The 22,539-nt window shown below is 36.0% G+C and overlaps 1 protein-coding gene across 3 annotated transcripts in view; it reads right to left on the bottom strand.

The window, feature by feature from the left end:
- The window catches only part of st3gal3a (ST3 beta-galactoside alpha-2,3-sialyltransferase 3a), a 45,958-nt gene extending 23,717 nt beyond the window's left edge, over window positions 1-22,241 (bottom strand). Inside the window, exons 1-5 of one of the 3 annotated variants that reach the window (XM_084425213.1) lie at window positions 21,937-22,134; window positions 13,597-13,745; window positions 10,666-10,713; window positions 4,780-4,822; window positions 1,417-1,509 (exon numbers count right to left, since the gene is read on the bottom strand). In XM_084425213.1, coding sequence (XP_084281339.1) covers window positions 1,417-1,509; window positions 4,780-4,822; window positions 10,666-10,713; window positions 13,597-13,714 — 302 coding nt within the window. In that variant the 5' untranslated portion in view covers window positions 13,715-13,745; window positions 21,937-22,134. Of the gene's footprint in view, window positions 1-1,416; window positions 1,510-4,779; window positions 4,823-10,665; window positions 10,714-13,596; window positions 13,746-20,576; window positions 20,701-21,936 lie in introns of those variants that run through there. The other 2 variants (XM_084425214.1, XM_084425215.1) reach the window with 2 other exon arrangements.
- Window positions 22,242-22,539: the final 298 nt, after the last annotated feature.

The raw sequence follows: 22,539 nt of genomic DNA, 5'->3' as shown, positions 1-22,539 counted from the left end.
AATCGCCAACATAAATGAACAACTTTAAAGTGATTTTCTCAATGTTAAAATTTTTTTGCACCCTCAGATTCCAGATTTTCAATAGTTGTATCTCGACCAAATATTGTCCTATCCTAACAAACCATACATCAATGGAAAGCTTATTTATTCAGTGTTTTCGTGATGTATAAATCTCAATTTATCTTGTGGTCCAGGGTCACAAATGTCATGTAGCTTTACTATTTTTCTGATAAAATCATCAGAGCAGCGCTGACAACACATTTCTGTGTGAGTGTGTGTCCGTACTGTATGAGCAGGAGAGAGAGAGAGTATACAATAAAAAAAAACTTAATTTTGTCACAAAAAACATGGAAATAATTTGCCGTTTTTATCCTATTGTGCGTATATGTGTTTTCATGACCTCAACCAGGAACCAGAAAACGAATAATGTCAATTCAGACTCTTTAACTGCAGAACCAGCAGAAGACGTTTCCTTTCTGGTTCTGACACTTAGTTCGTATGCTCTCAAATTCAGCCTCAAAGGAGTGTAGAGTCCTGGAAGGATTCTGATGATCCATAAACCGTGGTTTACATTAATCTCAGAGGTTCTTGCGGCAAACCGAAACCTTTGCGTGTCAGTCGTGTGAATCAGAAGCGCAGCTCTCTCACGCACTGGGAGCCCAGAGGAGCACAGCACACCCAAAAAAAGATCCTGATGCTAGTGATGCGCTCTGTGGAGTGAAATATGCCTTAAATCAACACATAAAGAGCATTCACTGTGGGGAATCTTCTCAAACACTCAATTATTTAAAAGGGAAAGAAATATTTCATTCATGCCACTCTGAGCTCCTCTCCAGAGCATTGCATGGCAAAACATCCTCACTGTGTAATGGGTTTAAAACAAACTACACAACACACATACAGTAATGCTTATAAAAAGAAAGGACAAGTCTTACACAAAAAAAAAAAAAAAACTGTGATAAGTGTCTTTGTTCTTACTCCTGAAAAACATGCAAAGCTGGTTAAAACCATTGCCTCGCTGGTTACCAGTATAAGAATTGTTCTGGCCTCTTTCAAGATGATTTCATGGTTTATTTGCAACAATAACCAGTAACTGACCAGCATTGCCGGTGCAGAACCAATAAAGAAATCTTGCAATTTCTCAGAGAGGTCAACATGACTCTTTTCACTTTCATGTTCCAGAACTTAATGTCAAAGTTATTCATCTAAGTCTAAACTATTTTGTTAATAGCAGAAGAACGAGGTGCGTATCTGCATGCGCATTTATAATAATATAATATAATATAATATAATATAATATAATATAACATAACATAATATAATATAATATAATATAATATAATATAATATAATATAATATAATATCTGCTATTGTGAACTTCCTGTTTTTCACAATGTATGGTGAGATCAGCTTACTTTGGATAGATTAATGTCATCTTGGCCTCTGTATAACCCGGTTTACACTCTCCTTTACTGAGGTTACCGTATTTATACTGCAGCTCCAGGGGCCTGTGGACCAACGACAGAACAACAACTTGAATGCAAAGGACAAGATAAGAGGATAAAAACAGCAAATCCTTGAACCTTTATGATCAGGCATATGGTGGCCCCAAAAATATTTGGATCCCTCTGTCACTCTTAAAATGTGAATGTCATTGCATAACCAAATGTCACAGGAAGTGGCAATCGCAACGAAATGTTGCACATGTAGTGGATGTATGTCTTCACAAGCTCACACAGATGTTTTTGCACAGTGACTATGTGCAGTTTATCACATTTACTATGAGCGTGTATCACCTCATACCTCTAATGGTTCACAACCACAGTGTCACAATACTATGCTTCTTCATTTTCAACACTACATTCAATCCTTTGCCACTTTAAATCTAACAAACTTTCTTTTGTGAATTGAGTTTGAGCTTGTGCCGTCTTTAAATCACAATAAATGCATGACTTAAGTGTCCAAATATTTGTGTGGCCATCAAAATATCCAAAGTGACAGGAGGGTTGTATTTCCCAACAAGTAGGCCTACTAACTAGTGCTATTCAAAAGTTTAGGGCCTCATGATTAAAAAAAATAATAATAATGTTTTTATTCAGCCAGTGTGCATTACATTGATCAAAAGTGACAGTAAAGACTTTCTATTCATTAAAGAATCATGATCACGGTTTAATCAGCATATTATAATGATCTCTGACGGATCATGTGACACTGAAGACTGGAGGAATGATGCTGAAACATTAAAAAGTCATTTTAAATTTTAGTAATACTATACAATATTAATGTTTTTACTGTATTTTTGATCAAATAAATGCTGATTTCCCCCCCCAAAAAAACATTAAAAATCTTACCGAACTCAGTAAAAAACTGGTCCTAGTTATCAAAACCACATAATTTTGTGAAATCTAAAATATGCGCAATACAGATTTAGCTCGATAGATGGTTGCAAGTTAAATGAACATAACATTTAATTCCTAGAAAAAAAATCTGGGGAATTAATTTAAAAATGCACCAGAGCATATATATTTGAAGATAATGAATTTTCCTGGGAATGAATCAACTTCATATTGGTCATATTAACATCCATAAACCGAAACTCTCAGATGAAACTTCTTATCGAGGGCTTGGAGCCAAGAGGGGCGTAAGTGGCTTTCGACAAACTTTACAGGAGAGACAAAACAAAATTTTGACCACACTTCAATCACCTGTATTATTAACCTTAAACCTCAAACATTGTAACCACAGGCATACTTACATGAATGAGTATTTAAGTAATACACTTATGGCATATTAACACAATGAACATGTTCTAAAACATTTTAAAATAAAATCAAAAATATGGCAAAAACGTCAGATACGCCTTTTTGGCACCAAACATTTCCAAGTCTTCTATGGACATATTGGGCGTATCTGCTGAACAGTGCAGAAAATAATTGGTCAAAAGGGGAATTGATTGAATAATTAACTAATTTTAATTAATTTTCATTTAACTCATTAATTAATTATTCATTTCACTTTTCCATTCTGGGCATCTGCTGAACTTGCTAAACACACTTCTGATTGGCAATTCATGAGTTGTTCAATTTATTTCATTACATGCATTAATTTTTTTTTTTCAAATACTCTATACAATTGACAGTTCTCTCGTGTTCTTTTAACTCATTTCACTTTTCTTTTTTGGTCAACCATTTCAATTACTCTGCGAGTCTATTCATTGACCACATCCAAAGAATCATGTCGCGTCTTATTTGCTTTTCTGTTCACTAGTTTGTTTAGTTCTACTCACTCTCCACTGTCAGAGCATTGTAGAACTCATTGTAGAACATGTATTTTCCAGAGCCAGAAGGGCGTAAGTGTGGACTTACGCCCTTCTGGCTCCAAACATTACTCACACCTTTGTGTTCGGTCTTTATTGCTTTGTTGCTTTATTCAATACAGTTTGATCTCAGATAGGTCTTTGTGGCACCATTGGATATTAGAGCTCATCGAGACCTTTATTTTGATATCAATAACTCATATTCGCCCAAAATGCCACTTACGCCCCTCTGGCTCCAAGCCCTCGTGATATGCTTTGGGGTCCGGAGAGAAGGGGGATGTACAGCGATAAAGGCTGCTCGACGACATGACAACCTGTTTGAGGAGTAGTTTATTTTATATAAGCGCCAGTATAAACCCACTAATTCACGGGCCGGCAAATGGAAACTTTCTAGTAAGTTTCCATCAATACTGAGAGTGCTGGACACATAAAGATGACCTGTTGACAGTGCCATTTATACAGGTGGGCGTTAATGGTAATAAGAGAGGTCGAGCCATGTTTTATTTCGGGTAAACGGACCTCCCATATAGATACAATCAGGACTGTTAAAGCAGACAAGGCTGGATGAGAGCCAAGACATCATTCTTTTAAAATGCTTTAGGGCGCCATTAATTATCCTTCCAAAGTAAAGCTCAAATAAACAACAGGCCAAGTTATTAAGAGAGACAAATTGCTGGACAGTACAGGTCAAAGTGAACTCAAACATGCATGCATACTTTAAAGATCTGTTACAAAACCTAGTGAGCAGTCTTGCCCTACATAGGGAGCTGACTTCTAAGGCAACATCCTAACTAACTGAAATGAAATGTTTTGGAACACTCTTTATAGACAACAATTCTGTGTGTCATGTAAAGAGTGCATCTTCATGAGTTCAGCTGTATGTTAAAACACACAGGCTTGTATTACTTGTCATTACTTTGTAACCTGAACTCCGTAAATGATTATATGAAACATGTAAGCATCATATGTTATAGTTAGCACATTATAGTTACCACATGAGCATTTATTACTAATGAAGCACTTTTTTTTCAGTTTAATAATCAATTAATTAATCAATCAAATTTATTTAATAAATCAACACACAGTTGTAAATAAAGATTTAAATTGCATTAACAATTATGTTTCTACTCCAATTCGTTGTTGAAATATAAACATTTGAACTGTGGCTGTGATCAAAAAGAGATACATTTTGGGTGAAATAGTCCATTTAAATTAGACAAAACTTTTTTTTTTTCATCACTTTTTGGTATTTAATGAATTACATGTAAAACCAATGGATTTTCAGTTTGAGCAGACTTTCTGGGATTGCCTCAGCAAAATATGTGATGCTATTTTAAACAGCTCTTAATAACTTTTCTCGTTAGGAGTGCGCGTAGAAATGCTGCCTATGTAGAAAACTCACTCGGTTTTGGAACAGAACCTTACGCTCACGTAGATCCCACACACTCGATGCGTTACTTACAGTTTTCTGTCGAGCTTGGTAACGAATCCCTGCTTGTCGTACTCTAAAGAGAGAGAAATACAATAAATCAGTTTATAACCCAGAGAGAGAGAGAGAGAGAGAGAGAGAGAGAGAGAGAGAGAGAGAGAGAGAGAGAGAGAGAGAGAGAGAGAGAGAGAGAGAGAGAGAGAGAGAGAGAGAGAGAGAGAGAGAGAGAGAGAGAGAGAGAGAGAGAGAGAGAGAGAGAGAGAGAGAGGGAGAGAGGCAGCGTGTTAATGCCAATAGGAAGAGACGGAAATATTTTGGCAGAAATTAATCTCTGTTGTTAAGGAAAGAGAAATTACTCTTGCAGTTAAACAGAAAGAAATGTGAGAGGCTGCTTTCTCTGTATAGACCAACATAGGCGGTACGTTTTTGACAGTTAGTAGCACCAAACACACAATATTAACACAAGATTTTAGATGTATCTTCAGCTAAACCGCATTGGCTATCTGCATTTACTCTGAATAGCTAGGAAGCAAAAGCGTAAATGCAAACACTGCAGAGCACATTTGTTTGCACAATGCAAGTATGCACAGCATTTTAGCCTTAGTAGAGCAATAGTTTTAACAGAATCTTGATTAGATAGCTGGTTAAAGTTAATGTGTTTATTTATAGAATTTGGACTTTTAATTTCTTACTACATTAGTACTTAGTACAAAATGAATGAAGGAAAGCCTTGTTTTGCCCTCCGGGTGGCCCTTCCTATAAGGGTGTGATGTCACATAACAACTGAATTAAGTATCTACACCAGGAATGTGCACTTGCAAAGCATTGGTCAAACATTTGCGTACTTGCATTAAGTATGTTTCTGGCCAAACACTTTATAAACTTTAAAGGGGACCTATTATGCAAAATTCACTTTTGCATGAGGTTTGAACAGATGATGCATGTCGCCACTCGCCAGTGTGTGTTCACGAACACCCTATAAGGGTAAAAATCTGATTCTGATTCTGATTCTGATTCTGATAAGGGTAAAAATCCACCCACTCCTTTTGTTATATGTGACCCTGGACCACAAAACCAGTCACACGTCTCACGGGTATATTTGAGGCAATAGCCAACAATACATTGTATGGGTCAAAATTATAGATTTTTCTTTTATGGCAAAAATCATTAGGATATTAAGTAAAGATCATGTTCCCTGCATACCAGCAGCAGCTCATTTGCATTTAAAGGGATAGTTCACCCAAAAAAAAAAATCGTAAAAAAAAAAAAAAAATAGTGGGGCACCACTGACTTCCTTTTTTTCCTTCTATGGAAGTCAGTGGGGAACAGAAACGTACTCATATTCTTGACAATATCTTCTTTTGTGTTCAACAGAAACTCGTACAGTGACCTAATCCTTTAAAGAGACACACACGAAAACAGCATGTTTTTGCTTCCACCCAAAAAGGGGCATTTTGGGCACGGTGTGATAAACGATCTGTGGGGTATTTTGAGCTGAAACTTCACAGACACATTCTGGGAATAGCGAAGACTTCAATTACATCGTGTAAAAAGAGGCATAATAGGTCCCATTTAAATGAAACTACGTACAGTCAGACGATCATTAAAAAGACATGAAATATTGATTGGTGTTGGAATTTATTGTGTGAGAATAAAAAGAGCCTTTTCATTTCACAAGTATGACATGCAATCAGAACAAAAAAAAAAAAACATCTTCATGAACTTGCGTAAGCTGATAAAATGAAAAAAATCATGTTTATAAAGTCATAATTAAAAAGGCCTGACTGCCATCAAGCACAAGATCAAGTGCTGCAGACAAGCAACATTATACTGCATAGTTCACTGAACCCAGTAATAATGTTTCATAACCCATGAAGAACAGTGACGTGACGTCATCATGTTGAGAGTTCAAAACAGAAGGATATTACACAGAGATGTGTTACTTTTCCAACAAACGGAAACCCTGAAAATAAAAACAAGTCAAGGCCATTTTTGATCAAATAACCTTAGAAAGAAAGAGTGAAAGCAGAGCTCAGGGTTTCTGGGACAGGTGAATGCACATGATGCTCGTCTGGCCGCTGCATTAGTGAGCCTGCGAGCGCAGAGGTGTTGCATTACGCCGGTCTCACACTGCGCGCGTTAGCAAAGCGTAGCAGGAGCAGAAGCAGCAGAGCCAAGATCGTTTCTCCCGCTGAAGTAAAGTGACAATGCATTGATCATGAGCAAAATACACAGAGGTTTTACCCAAAAAGCGCATTGATGATATCTACTGTGTTTTAAACAGCCAATCAAATGACCTTCAGCAATTTAAAAAGAAAACAAATGTAATTATTAGTGCTGGACGATTAATCGCATCCAAAATAAAAGTTTGTGTTTACATAATGTGTGTATGCACTGTGTATAATTATTATATAAATACACACATATAGATGTATTTAAGAAATATTTGCATGTATATACTGTATATACATTTATACATAATTTATATTATATATATAAATATAAATATTTTATATATTAATAACACATTTTTCTTAAATATATACATGCATGTGTGTGTATTTATATATACACAAAATAATTATACACAGTACACACACATAAACACAAATAAATAAATAAATAAAGAACATGTCATGCTGACAATCATAAACAAAAGCACATGGCGTCACAGGCGGTGGTCTTCAGAGTGAACCTGAAAAGACGACTATAATGGACGACGCTCGTCTCATTGTGGAGGTTGAGAAGCATTAAGTTATTCATGATCCACATAATGTGCTTTATAAAGATGAAGGGAAAAGCATGGATGAAGTTGCAGTGGCTCTTGGTGCCGATGGCAAGTCATTTAAAAGTGTTTTTGACAACCTTTCCCTGGCCCACGAGCGAACAACTCAACCCAATATAGGTAATTAGAATAGACAGATTAATATAGCACACACACAGTACAGACATCTACGATGTGCATGATTTTGTTGAATTTTTTAAAAAAAATTCGAGAATTTGCTCATTTACAATACGTCTCTATTAAGAAGTTTGCTTCTTGTTATTACAGACATTTGAATTATCTTTAAGATGTTTATGATGGGTAATGTTTGTAAGTTAGATGTGTATCAGATATTTCACCAATCTTGAGATATTAGTGCAGTCACGTTAGAGGTCGCAGGAGCAGCAAGTGTTAGTTCGCAGCAGAAATCCACAAAGATCACAGTGCTTCTGTCAGCTACCTGACACCTGTTATCACTGCGTGTGTGTGTGTGTGTGTGTGTGTGTGTGTGTGTGTGTGTGTGTGTGTGTGTGTGTGTGTGTGTGTGTAGGAATAATCTGGGTCAAAGGCAGCTTAAGCTCTACTGACCGCATCTGTGACATGCTGACACATCTAATGGCCGTCTTTGAAAATGTGCAATAGATGTATATTTTAAATGTTTATACCTGTATTACTGTGAACATATTTTGTTTAAACACCAATAAAGTATTTGCAGGTCACAGATATAGCTGATAGACCTGATCTTATTGGAAACACAACTTTGTAAATGATTTAATCACGATTTATTCATTATCAGTACATTTATCGTTATTTCAACATTAGTTGTAGTAGTATCATTACTGTAATCTTTTTTTAGATTTTAATAAGGGAAACATTGTAATAATGGTATTTACAATAGATAAAGGTTTAGTAGAAATCATAAAACATTGCAGTTCGAGTACTTTTTTCAACAGGGTTTTTTTTTACCAGTTCTTGATCTGGCAAAAAAAATATAGGCCTAAAAACAGAAAAATATAAATCTTTATTAACTTTATTATCAGACAGAAGCACGACAGATGTCTTTGTATTGAATCAGCAGGGGGATTCTCCTCAAGTACTAGAAACGCAATGGAGAAGATTCATAATGTTGGGAGATTAAATCCTTTATCAAGTTTTGGACTAGGTTGCTTGAGAAAATAAGCACTTTTCTCCAATATATATAGTTATATAGATATACATATATACATATAGATATAGTTTTACATAAATGTTCGAAAGTTTGGAGTAAGTAAGATTTTTTTTTTAAAGAAATGAATACTTTTATTCAGTAAGGATGCATTAAATTGATAAAATTACAGTAAAGAAATGTAATGTTACAAACTATTTCAATTCTAAATAAAATGCACATTATTTGCACAACTTTCTATTAATCAAAGAATCCTGAAAAAAAGTATCAGTTTCCACAAAAATATGAAGCAGCTCAACTGTTTTCAACATTGATAATAATCAGAAATGTTTCTTGATACATTTTTTTTTTTAATTATAAAATATATTAAACTGGTGAATGGTTAAATAAATAATACAATATTACTTATAATACAATATACTTTGTTCAAATAAATACATAAGACTGTTCTTTAAAAATCTTACTGACCCCAAACTACTGAACGCGTATGTGTATATAAAAATTAGGGCTGGGTAAAAGACTGGATTTCTCGATTTTAATCGATTCTTAATTTAGTCTGTCTTCAGTTGATAAATGAACAAAACATTTACAGCACCTCCCATCCAGTAAATCACAATAATCTATGATCTTTGTGTCTTTTGATATGAAACGAAAAGTCGCAGATTTTCAATTCTGTCCATTTTTTTATGGAATTCAAATATTCCATTTCATTCAAATACCATTTTGCCGCTCTTTATTGTGGCGTGCCGGATCGCTGTAGCGCCTCAGTTCAAGAGAACGACGGCACGTGAACCGATCAAGTCTTACAACGCTCAAAGTTCAAAGCAAAGGGAGATATTTGCTTTTAAAGAAATGACTTTTTAAGGACTACAACAAACGGCTAGTAGAGACTACACGACATTCCTCCCGGGTTAGTGACATCACCAACCCTAACATTTACATAAACCCGCCCCCGGGAACGCGATTTATAGATTATCAAGACAGAATATGCTAATCAATGACTAGAAGATAACTACACATAAGCTGCATAAATTCATCAACTAACCATTTAGAAATGTTGTCTACATGTTGAACATAAAAGGCTAAAAGTTTTTGAAATTTTCAGTGCGTGTCTGTGTGAGGTAATCAAAGCTGCAAAGAAGGAGCTCTTGAAGCTCCGCCCTCTGTGCCGGGAGCAGCAGCTCATTTGCATTTAAAGGGACAGACTCAAAAACAGTGCGTTTTTGCTCTCCCTCAAAAAGCGACAATTTTAACATGCTATATAAAAATATCTGTGGGGTATTTTGAGCTAAAACTTCACATACACACTCTGGGGACATCAGAGATTTATTTTACATCTTGTGAAAAGGGCATTTTACCACCCCTTTAACTACTAAAGTATGATGAAAGATACAGTGTGACTTGCTGAAATCGGTATCATGTTTCATGTAATCGCTCAATCAGCATTTCAACAGCCGAAAGATGCCAAAAAAACAGCTTGTAAACAATGTTACGTAATGCCACATTTACCTCACAGAAGCCATTCAATGACCACAAATTAACATTTTTGCTAAATATATGCACCACATTACATTATCTATTTTATTTTTAGTGTTCTTCAATGTATGTTTGAATAGCCTAAATCCTGCAATTGTTGATATTTCAAAAAATGAATTGTAGTAGAAACATAATTATGTAATTATACAGTATAATAACTTTATTAAACTTCCTGGTGTGTAATTTAAGTGTTTGCAAACAAAATGATATATATCCAGATTAATTGATATCGAATCGAATCGTGAAATTGTGTCAATACCCAGCCCTAATAAAAATATATATAATATTTATATGTGCACACAAGCATTAAAAAAAAATAAAAATAAATAAAAAAAAAAGAGTACGCACAAAGACCCTGTGACAACTAACCCCGGTCTTCATCATAATGCAGTTATACACAGTAAACAGAATCTCCCAACATTAATGTAGGGTATGATATAGGATGAACCTCTACCTGAAACTACTACACGTCCCACGGAGTGTAAACTATCCAAAACAGCCTCTGAAACACAAGAGTGTGAGTTCAGCATACAGAAGGCATGTCATCATCACCTCAGATGCTTTTAGTGTCTCTGTAAACAGCTTTAACAGTGGCTCCCGGGCTAGAGTGATGACAGCAGATCTGGGCCATTACCATCTCACACACGGGTTAGCAGATCAAACAACCAATACACTGCAACTAAACCAAACAAACAGGCCTGCAAAAGAGCACAATACAGTACAGGCTCATGGAAACAATGCATTCATTTTGTAAAGCAATCAGGTCCATGAACGAGAAACCCATCCAGCATTTGTAGTTCCTTGAAAAACTATGAAAATGCACAATGCATACATTTAAAAAGTCACAAATCTACGAACCAGCTAATAAAGCAATTTAGCTGACACATGGTTTATATAATGTATGATACATGACTTTAGCAAGCTTCTGCTAAATACTTCAAATTCGTTTAGTAGACACGCACATAAATTGTATGTGTGTATCATATGCATTTCTATACATAAAAAAAGTGAGGACAACAGTTGAAATGAGATGGATATGACAGCATGTGAACTTCTGCACTATGGGGACCTCGTGAAAACTTCATGAACCTCAAGAACGGCAAAGGACAAAGAAGCAGCTCAAATATAAAGAGGCTTTGATTTTGACTATTATTCTAAAATATGGACAATAGTAATAATCATAAATGTGTTCTGCAGGGTAGGTGACTGACAGACTACAAGAGAAGTGTTGATAAACAGTTTTATCTGTTGGACTCTGATAAAACGGTTTGACAGTTGTGCCAAACATCCAGAATAAAACAGCAAAGAACAAATTCATTTCTGACATACAGTCAGGTGTGTTTCTGCCAGGAAGGAGGAAAGGAAGAAAATTCTCAGAAAAACACACCATATTCGGAAGAGGAACGTGCAAAAAAACAAGCAAAACCTGTGTGTGACTGTGAGCAGAGGGAAGCTGATTTCCTGTTCTTGCACTTATGAGATTATGAATTAGACAAGTTACACGGTAAACAATATGGTAGCATTTTGTGGTTCAATTTTAGAGTGATTAGCCTGGTTAAAGAGAAATATCCTGAAGCTTTTGTCTGTTGTTTGAGCCAAAAAGCAGAATTACTAACAAATGCTGATCAGTCTTAGTTAAAGAGATCATTCCCAGTTCCACTGTGTGTTTAAACACAAAGGCCATTACTTTGTTACCCGAACTCCACAAATGGTTATACAAACATTAACTGGTTTTATATGTCAAAATATGATTTAATCAGCACCAACAACGGTCATTTTAATCTCTTTAATGTAATAACGTCATATTTTTACTTATGCCGTTTAGTCAAACCAAGTGCTGGTCACACTTCCTGACTCGAGTGTCAGAAAGGTGTGTTTTATTTGTATTGCAATGTTAGAAAGGTTAATAAGAGCCGATATGTATAGATACGCGTTTCTGGTTTTTCATTATCACAATCTGCCATTTCATCTTGACCGATACTTCTTTATTTATAATATGTAGCAATATACACTAATATTCAAAAGTATTCATATTTTATAAAGTTAAAAAAAGATTTCTACATTTTTTAAATGCTGTTCTATTGAACTTTCTATTCATCAAAGAATCCTGAAAAATTTAAATGTATCAGTTTCCACAAACATATTAAGCAGGAAAAACTCTTTAGAATATTGATAATGATCAGAAATGTTTCTTGAGCAGCAAATCATCATTTCAGAAGGATGTGACACTGAAGACTGGAGTAATGATGCTGAAAATTCAGCTTTCATCACAGGAATACATAAAAAAGTTATTTTAAATAAATTTGACAATATTGCATATTTCACAGGTGAGCATAAAATCATTCTTACAAACCCCACATTGTTGAATGGTAGTGTACTTTGTTGTTAACAATTAATATAACTGCAGGACTCAAATTGCTTCAGTTATGTAATGAATCTCATTTGAGATCTGAGGTGGCGATAACATCAGACACCACAGGTTGTGTTCTTACACCGTGTGTGAGATGTGACATTTGATCGCCTGTGAAACTACAGTTTGGGCGAAACCAAAAACGGTTTACAAAACGGTTAACATCTGCAAATCTACAAGGTGCCTTTGGGGAATACGAAATATGTGAAGAGACAAAGATAGATCTTTCTAAACAAACACATGTGCTGGGTAATATTAAGCATGTCATAGCAATAATAAGTTTGTGTATCATTTTGCCTTCAAAGCTGAGCATTTTTTGGCTTGCTGGGTACTTTTGACTGATTCCAGGAGGTGAATGTGGACAGTGGTGATGGGGTCTTTAGCTCCCTCCTCTGGCCATCATAGCAAACCTTTTTCTTTTTCGGGGTCGTATCAGTTTAAGATCATGACTTCACCAGCAATTTGACGCCAAACAGGAAGAAGAGTTGCTGAACCGTCAGACTTAATTTTAGTCATGCCATTTGGGGGAAATCCAGTTATGATATAAAAAAAAAAAAAAAAATTCTAGAGAAGGGAAAAGTTTGTGACAATTCACAGTTTAGAGAAATGAAAAAGGTGTCGGCATTAAAGAAACAACCTCGCACAAAAGCATTATGAGAGATCCCCGTGCACTTTCAAACATTTACTCTAAACGACACCACACTCATTAGGGGATTCAGTCATGTGACTGACTAACTAGAGCTGCTGAACCGCTTCAAGGTCCACTCGTGAAAGTAAGGATCCATGCTGTAACCACTCATACCCTGACAATCATTTATATTCACCTAAAACCATGTATCTGCTTCTGAAGGGCTGCAAGTCCAATATAACATGTCTAACCAGCTAATCAAGGTGTTGAGGATTATTAGTAACATCCAGGTATGCGTGTCACAGTTGACAAAAAAACCCCACAAACAAATGACTCTTTATACTCACGAGATTTCTGCACTGAGGTCCGTAGGTGCAGTCTGCCAGAGGAATAGTACAGGAATATCAGCACCATGATGGGACAAACCAAAAACATGAAGCTCCGTGTGGACTTCATCCTGATCATCTCACACGAGGCTTCATCTGGTCCGAGTCACCTGAAAACACAAGCACACAACACATTGGTAAATTGATCAACACCTTGAGAAATCCGCGAGTTCATCACAGGTTGGACACGACAGACGTGTTAATTTGATGTGGGCGTGTCCAGACCTTCATAACATGTAGTGACTGGCCTGATGGTGAAATAAAGCTCACTTTCAAGCGCTGTTTCTCTCAAAAGCATCGTAAGACAGTGGTTCCTACGATCAACTTTTAATTAAATGATGTGTTTTTAATGATTCTGAAAGCTGCTTAACACATTTGACCTGATCTATCCATGTTGTCTGTATGACCACATTAAATCATATTTTTTGACTTGAATAAAACCAATTAATTAGGAAACCAAACAAATCATTGTACAGCATCTGAAAGTGATCCCACACTATTATTATCATCAACTAAAACTTTGACATTCTGGTGAAAAATGCAGATGCCGTGGTAAATTCTTCCAAGTATGAATATTTCAGCATTTTCATTAAAGTGAAACTGTGGTAAAAAAATCAAGCTTTTAATGTTGTTTATATGTTTAAATGTATATGTGCTTTAAGACAAACCATGTGCGAATTCACAAGTCGACACCATTGCTGAGTATTTTCTCCTTAAAACTGCAGTGAACCAAAGACAGCCTCAAAAACACGATTTGAAATCACTGTCACAAACTTGTAACCAAGATATTCATAGAACCAACCGCGTATTCTAAATGAGGCAAGGGTGTAGAGTTACATTCAAGCTATTTTTAAGCATGAAGATTTTTTCTTTTTCCAAGGATTTTTTTTTAAAATGATCCTTTAAGGGATAAAATTAGACTACAGGGGGACATAAAAAATAAATAAAAACATTAAAATACACTGAAGTCTATCAACACCTAAAACTTAAAGGGACACTCCACCCATTTGCATTAAGCTTTGCATTGTTAGAAACCCAGTCATACTATTGAATGGTCGTGCAACACTCTCTCATTTTCCCCTGAGACGGGAGAAATCCGTTATTTACCTTTCACACTTCCTCCTACAATGACGCAAAAATCTTCATTTTGCGTCATTGTAGGAGGAAGTGTAAGAGGGGGGGATTTCTGTTGAGACTACAAGCACTCGTTCCTCATCTTTCCCAGGGGGCGGGACCCGCTCACGCTACAGACCTATTACAGATCAGTGGGTGGGACTTTACTCTCTGAAACTGAAAGCAATATCCTCCATCTTGTTTGAAGCTAAGCTAACAGGCGCTGTGGAGACCAGTGTTGCCAGATTGGGCGGGTTCCCGCCCAATTGGGCGGTTTTGAATTTGATTGTGCGGGTAAAAATGGGTTTGGGCGGGTGGACAAAATTTGGGCTGGTTTGGGGTCAGTTCGGCGGTTTTCAAACATCTACATTTTAAAGTCTAATTGATTAAAAAACTAAACTAAAGTGTGCATGTAGTCCATGAAATCAGTCATCATGACATTACTGTACACACACGCGCGCCCATGCAGAGTCAGCTGGCGTTAGTGTTGACATCACCGACGAGCACGCACTTTTAGCCAATCAGTGATCAGCAGGCAGATGCGATTGAGCGCGATAAGTTGTAGCTGTATATTCAAGTGATCGCTAATGCCAAAGTGATAGGCTAGCTATAGCCTACTAAACAGTAAGTTTTATCTACACAGTAAAGAGTAAGATAGTGAGCAACTCTAAAAACATACACCTGGTGGGAGATAGATGGTGAATATAACTCTGAGGAGAGCACAGTTGAATGACTTGAAATGAAATGAAATGAAATGAAATATGGGACGTGAAATATGTCCATGGCCATGTGCACACTAACCTAACCTTACCAGAGACATCGGCAACTTTTACACCGTCCAGACTGCACTAACGTTATACTCGACCCTGACAGCTGCTGAAAAAGGTTTGAATCAACGATGAATGAGTTTGACTGCTAAATTCTGCGTTATGTTCTGCAATGTGTACTTCCGAGGGTTAAAGTAATCGGTTCATTTCTTGATTGCCGTTTTGACAGTGTCCATCTGGACATTTTAGTCATATTGGCTAATTCTCCTTTATTATTTCCCTGTTTTGATCTGTTTTCCTGGAATTTTATTTTTTATTTTATTTTATCATATTTTTTTTTGTTTTAAGGAGATAAAAATTGTGCTTATCAACCTTGAATGACATGGTAACGAATTTATATCATATTATTTTGGCGGCAGTAAAATTTTGGGCGGTTTTTTCTTGTAGTGGGCGGGTTTTGGTGAGCTTTTGGGCTGGAAATCACCGTCCCAATCTGGCAACACTGGTGGAGACAGATGTAAAGTTATGACAATAGCGGAGGAGAGTGCTCAATATGATATAGAAGAAGAGGATTTCGGAAGTCTGATGCTTGAATCAGGTGTTTGTGGCTACCTTTACAAGCCGCATTATAGCGAAGAGCAGCCGAGGCAGAAGACCTGCCTGCCGCGGACGAGGAACCCGGACTGGCTCGAGTTAAGGCCATTGCACACTGAGTCCGAAATTTTCGTATGCGTTTTTTCGTGTTCGTCAGCAGTAAAATTCGTCACGCACAGAAACCTTGCACACTGAGTCCGACGCGTATTTATTAAACCTTTGCGGAAAAAAACGCAAAAAATACTAAATGGATTCGTCAAGCAGTGAGGATGAATTTGTTGCCCTCTTTCTTCTTAAAAAGAGAAAAAGAAAGAGGAAATATTGGGTCCATCCAATCCTGAGATTGCGCCGAGAGGAAGGAGAGTTTCACCTCCTTATCAAGGAGTTGCGAAATTATCCCAAACGATTCAAAATTTACCTCAGAATGTCAGTGGAACAGTTTGATGCTTTGCTAGCGATACTGGAGCCACATATTAAAAAGAAGACCACAAATTTCCGTGAACCAATCGATCCTGAACAGAAACTGGCAGTAGGCCTATGTCTATGGACGGACACACACACACACACACACACACGGCCGGCAGAAGCGCTGGGCAGACAGAACAGCTGTATACAGGTTATATTTTATTCAGTGTCTTTGTAATCCGCATTTTGTTTTTCATACAGTACTTGTGCTGCGAGACGAAGTGTATCAACTTGTCAGACGTCATTCTGGATTTTGTCGTTCGCTTGTACGGTGGCTCTGAATTTTCAAAAAACCTCACAAAACACTGGCTGTGGATGCGAAAAACGCAGAAAATCGAACCCAATCCGAAATTTTTTTTTACGGACGAAAGTTTCGTAGACAGTGTGCAAGCATGATTGACATAACGTGAGGTCGAATTTTCTTTTTAACGTGCGAAAATTTCGGATGCGAATTTCGGACTCAGTGTGCAATGGCCTTTATAGTTTTTACTAGTTGAAATTCAATTGTTGATATCAAGAATTATCATTGTTACTAGTAGAAACATTATTCCTGATATCAAGAATGATCATTTTAACTAGTGAAAATGTAATTCTTGATATCAAGGATTCATATCCTGGAAATGAATAAAAGTTCAAACGGCTTGCCATAGATATGCGCTTTCTGGATTAGTGGGAGTGGCTTGCGGAGCTGTGCAATGTGGTGCATTGTGGGAGTTGTTGTCTTTCATACAAATGCGTCCTGAAGTTATTTTTTGTCTTTCCTCGGTCACGAAGGCACCAAATTCAAAATTTATTTTACATTTCGACTACATATATGACCCATTTTAAATAAAAAAACAATGTTCAAATGGGTGGAATGCCCCTTTAAACAGTTCATTCTGAATATTTAAGATTTTTTTTTTTTTTTTTTTTTTAAGTATATTCATTAAGGGGACATAATGTGCCCCTTTTCACAAGATGTAATACAAGTCTCTGGTGTCCTCAGAATGTGTCTGAAGTTTCAGCTCAAAAAAATACCCCATAGATCAGGGATAGGCAACTCCGGTCCTGGAGGGCCACTGTCCTGCAGAGTTTAGCTTCAGCCCTGATAAAAACTCACCTGCCTGTATCTATCTAGTAATCCTGAAAACACTGATTGCCTTGTTCAGGTGTGTTTAATTAGGGTTGGAGCTAAACTCTGCAGGACAGTGGCCCTCCAGGACCGGAGTTGCCTATCCCTGCCATAGATCATTTATTATAGCTTGTCAAATTTGTCCCTATTTGGGTGTGAGCAAAAACACAGTTTTTGTGTGTGTCCCTTTAAATGCAAATGAGCTCCTTTCCAGAAGAGGGCGGAGCCTGTGCTTCAGATCCTCCAGCAAGGAGGAGCACCTGGCTGCAGCCTGCAGATCGGGGCGGGGCGGAGCGGGGCTGCACGTCTCTTCTCATCGGCACCGTCAAGTCATGACGGCGATTCTAGCGGGTTTTCATTTCCGCGGTTCATCGCAGCATGGTGAGTACAGGCAAGCTACTCGTTTAATTTTTTTTTTATAACAATTTTTAATTCTGAGTGGTGTTTAGTGTGACGTTAAAAGGAAGTATAAAAAATAAAAAATAAAGATTGTGTAACTTTACTTTACCATATCACACAAATAACTAGAGCAACGTTTCCCAAAAGCACTGTAGGCCTAAGTATATATATATATATGAGTGATATAATATATATATATATATATATATATATACATATACAGTATATATATATATATATATAATATATATATATATATATATATATATACATATACAGTATATATATATATATATATATATAATATATATATATATATATATATATATATATATATATATATATATATATATATATATATATATATATATATATATATATTATAGTATATATGAAGAGTTCAGATGCAAAAGCCTCTAAGTGCCATCTGAAATTTTCTTCTAGAATGATCATTTTTATCAAGCTTGTATATTTAAGTTCAGTAATTTCATTTAAATGACAATTCATGGGTAATTTTCATTGCCATTTAAGTGAAATTACTGAACTTAAATATACGAGCTTGATAAAAATGATCATTCTAGAAGAAAATTTCAGATGGCACTTAGAGGCTTTTGCATCTGAACTCTTCATATATATACAGTATATATATATTTTTTTTTGATATTATTATTATTATTATTATTATAATAATAATAATAATAAGTATACATTTATTTAATTAAACATTAAACATGAAACTACATTCAATAGTAATAATGTCAATCCGTTGATAGGGTCAGACACAGTATTTTATCTAACCGGCTTACTGGTGTGTCAGTGTTTATTTAGTAAAACCACACAGCTTGTCATTTATTTAGTTAAATTTATTCGTTTTTTACATGGTTTCATGGAACGTTAGGTCATGAAAATTTGCCTAAAAATTTGCCTGTACTACTTTTCATTACAGGTCTGATGAAGAAAGACGGGCAAGAGAAAGGCAAATGAGGCATACTGAAAAGAATGTATGAGACATTTAATAAGACATTTTTACTTCTCTTACCATGAATATTTTGACTTGTATTCTCTGCTATCCTTTTAGGCACAAAAGGCAAACAAGTGTGTTAAAGTTTAAAGTGTGTTACATGGGTGTAAGGTTGTTACTTTTTGTTGTTACTTCTTGCAGTATCATGGCTAACATGATCTTAGATGTGGTTCTGTTTTGTGTGTTTTTGGCTACAAGTGATGTGAACTGGGGAAAGGAGATTGAGGAAAGTGTGTAACTGTACATTCACACCGCCGCGGCGCCGACGCTTGTCAAAAAGTACGGGGAAGCTTGTTGACACTTTGGCCGCTCTGAAGTCTGTGTCACACCATGAAATGTAAACAGAAAAAACAAGCAATACATTGACACTAGAAACCTTTTATAATGACAGCATTTTTATAACCGTTTTGGTCACATTTGGTCGGGGGAAAAAAAATATTTTGATTAATATGCGCGAGGGAGAGAGAGCAAGACGTGTTGTTTTTAGACAGTGAAGGTGAGTGCGCGCGCGCGGCCAGGGCTCTCTCTCTTTTGTAACTGGTCTCTATATGAAAATAACGTCATATCATAAATGATAGGAAACCCAGCAACAGCGATTATCAGTTTCTCCTCCATTTTCTCGGAACTAATGTTTTGGTAGGAACGAAAGTTTACATCGTATGTTTCTCCGGAATCAGCCAGCGCGAAGGACGTCTATATTCTGATTGGTTGCTGGCGTTTGCCGCTGAACCGCGTCATAACTCATTACCATAAAGTTGAGATACTTTCAACTTTTTGATTGATGCTCAAAACGCGACGCCGATGGATTTGACGCTCCTTGCAGCTGAGAGAAGCCAGCTTCCACTGAAAATGAATGACTTCCGTTAACTTTGGAAGCTCAAGTCGGCGGCGGTGTGAACGTACAGTAAAGGATGTCAATGTCTAACCACAGATGTATATATGTACAAAATTCTAGTTAATTTGTACAAACAGATATGTATATTTACATATGTAAAGTTTCACCTATCTTTATCAGAATTAATTAAACCATTTGATTTGATACCTAAATAAATAACAATGAAATAATTGTCTTGGCATGTTATTCATATACAAACAATGTTGGTATTTTAACCATAACCCTTTTCATTATCTAGTAAATCCATAATTTATTCATTTTAATAACATCTTGAGACTTGCTGAAAATTATCGACTTTTATTTAAATGTTAAAAATGAATACTTGTAACTGTGAAGTAAATACTGAAATAAAAGTTAAATTAAAAAAGTTTGTTGACATTTGCAATGTGACAAGTCAAAAGAAGTAACTGGATTATTGCTTGGAAATGTACATAAGGAAACATTTTCCAAAAAAGAACAATATTTATAATACTATATATTATTACCAGATATAAGTAATTAACGGATTCAAAGTTTTGTTTTATACTACCATGTATAAGTCATAAGCATTGTTTTCAACCGAATTTCCTGTTAAACCGTGGCGTCGACGTCATTACACTGTGCCATGAACCAGTGAGAGCCGTTATGGGAAAGGCTGCACGTGGTGGCCCAGGTGCACCCCCGCCGGATCTGCAGACAGATGTACTTGCAAGCAAGTGCAACAACAAAACTGGAGAATGTTTGGAGAGACTGTTTATGAAAAAAAAAAGGAGTTTGTTTAGATATGAACCATTATAGGCTGGTTGTTTACACACACTGTGGACACATAATTATGTTCAAACACCTTATAAAAGTGTATTTTATATGATAAACCAGGTGATGGCTCACCACTATGGGAAATGGATCCAAGAAAGACGATTAATTGTGGGAACAAGAAGGGGATGGGTTAGTTAAAGATGACCCAACGAATGCCCAATGGTTGAGCAAAGTGTAAGAGACTGTATAAAAAGCAGAGTTTTGATTCAGAGAAATAAATGATTTTTTAAAAGTATATTACAATAGAAAACCATTATTTTAAATTCTAATCATATTTCACAATATTACTGCTTTTTCTGTTGGTTTTTTTATCAAATAAATGCAGCCTTGGTGAGAAGAAGAGATTTCTCTCTTCTGAAAAACAAAAAAACAAAACCATTAAAAATAGCAATGCATCCAAACTTATGTACTGTATATTATAATAATTACAATAATATAAAATATTTAATTATATTATAAAACACTAAATTATATTATACAATATTATAATACGTGTTGTTTTCTAATTATACTTATATATATATATATATATATATATATATATATATATATATATATATATATATATATATATATATATATTATGTTATATTGTGTAGGCTATAATATAAAAAAACTGGAACTTTTTCGATACACCGCGTTATTTAGATTTCACAGAATTTGTATTTCATGTAATTATTATGATGCATTTCCAAACACATGGTATATATTGTACATGGTATACATATTACTTTTTGGGTGATTTTGTTAGTAGCAGCTATACTGATTTCACTGCGTCTAAGACCTCAAAATCCAAAACACACACACAACACTACTTTAACAACTATCTTCATCGTTAAAACACATAAACAACAACAAACCGTGTAACCAATGGAAACCGCACGATGACTGATCGCTCTTCAGTCAGTTATAACGGTATCAGTCGCATCCGGTTAGCGCATTAGCTACTGCTAACCTCAAACCAGCAATGATTATTACTTTTAGCCCAACAACTCCCGTTCAACACAAATGAATTACACAATCACACGGTTACACGCAGTCCTAATAAGATACACCTGACACCACGGCTGTTACAAGACACAAAATGTCAATAAAACATTTAGCGCGTGTGTGTGTGTTGAGAGGCTGGCTAAACTCCTACCTCACAGAAACGGAGCGACAATGAAAACATGTCCACAAACACCCCGCTGTCTCAGGCGACGCTCGCTACGGTTCTTCTGGGGGAACGGAAAAAAACATTTCTTTTATCTCTCGGCTGCGTTCATCAGCTCGCTTCCCAGAGTGCAGTGCAGTGAAGTGAAGGGAAACAAACGGATCTCATGCCATTTAAAATTAGGTTGAGAAGCTTCAGGAGGAGGAGGGTTTCTTCTGTGTGTTCTGAACAGCTATTGGCTTGAGCACAGCCGAACACACACCATACATACAGGTCCATAAAACATGATTCACTATTGCCACATAGTAATACAAGACACTTTCTATGGTCATTTCCGACAACAAAAAATAAAATAAAATAATAATAATAATGCTTTGATAAATCATAATTAGCCTATGACAAACTAAGTCATATTTATGAGATAAACTGAAATATAAGAAAACGAAAAGTCGGAGTTATTACAAGTTATATTTCATAGTTTTGACATAAAAAGTCGAAATTCTCATTTAAAGGGATAGTTCACTTTGAAATTAAATTTTGGTATGTTTTAGCTTACCTCAAGGGCATCCAAGATGTAGGTGTCTTTGTTTC

Source organism: Rutilus rutilus (genome assembly GCF_951802725.1).
Source record: "Rutilus rutilus genome assembly, chromosome: 12".
Lineage (NCBI taxonomy): Eukaryota > Metazoa > Chordata > Actinopteri > Cypriniformes > Leuciscidae > Rutilus > Rutilus rutilus.
Note: the sequence above shows the minus strand (reverse complement) of the source record. Positions and strands in the feature narration are given on the sequence as shown.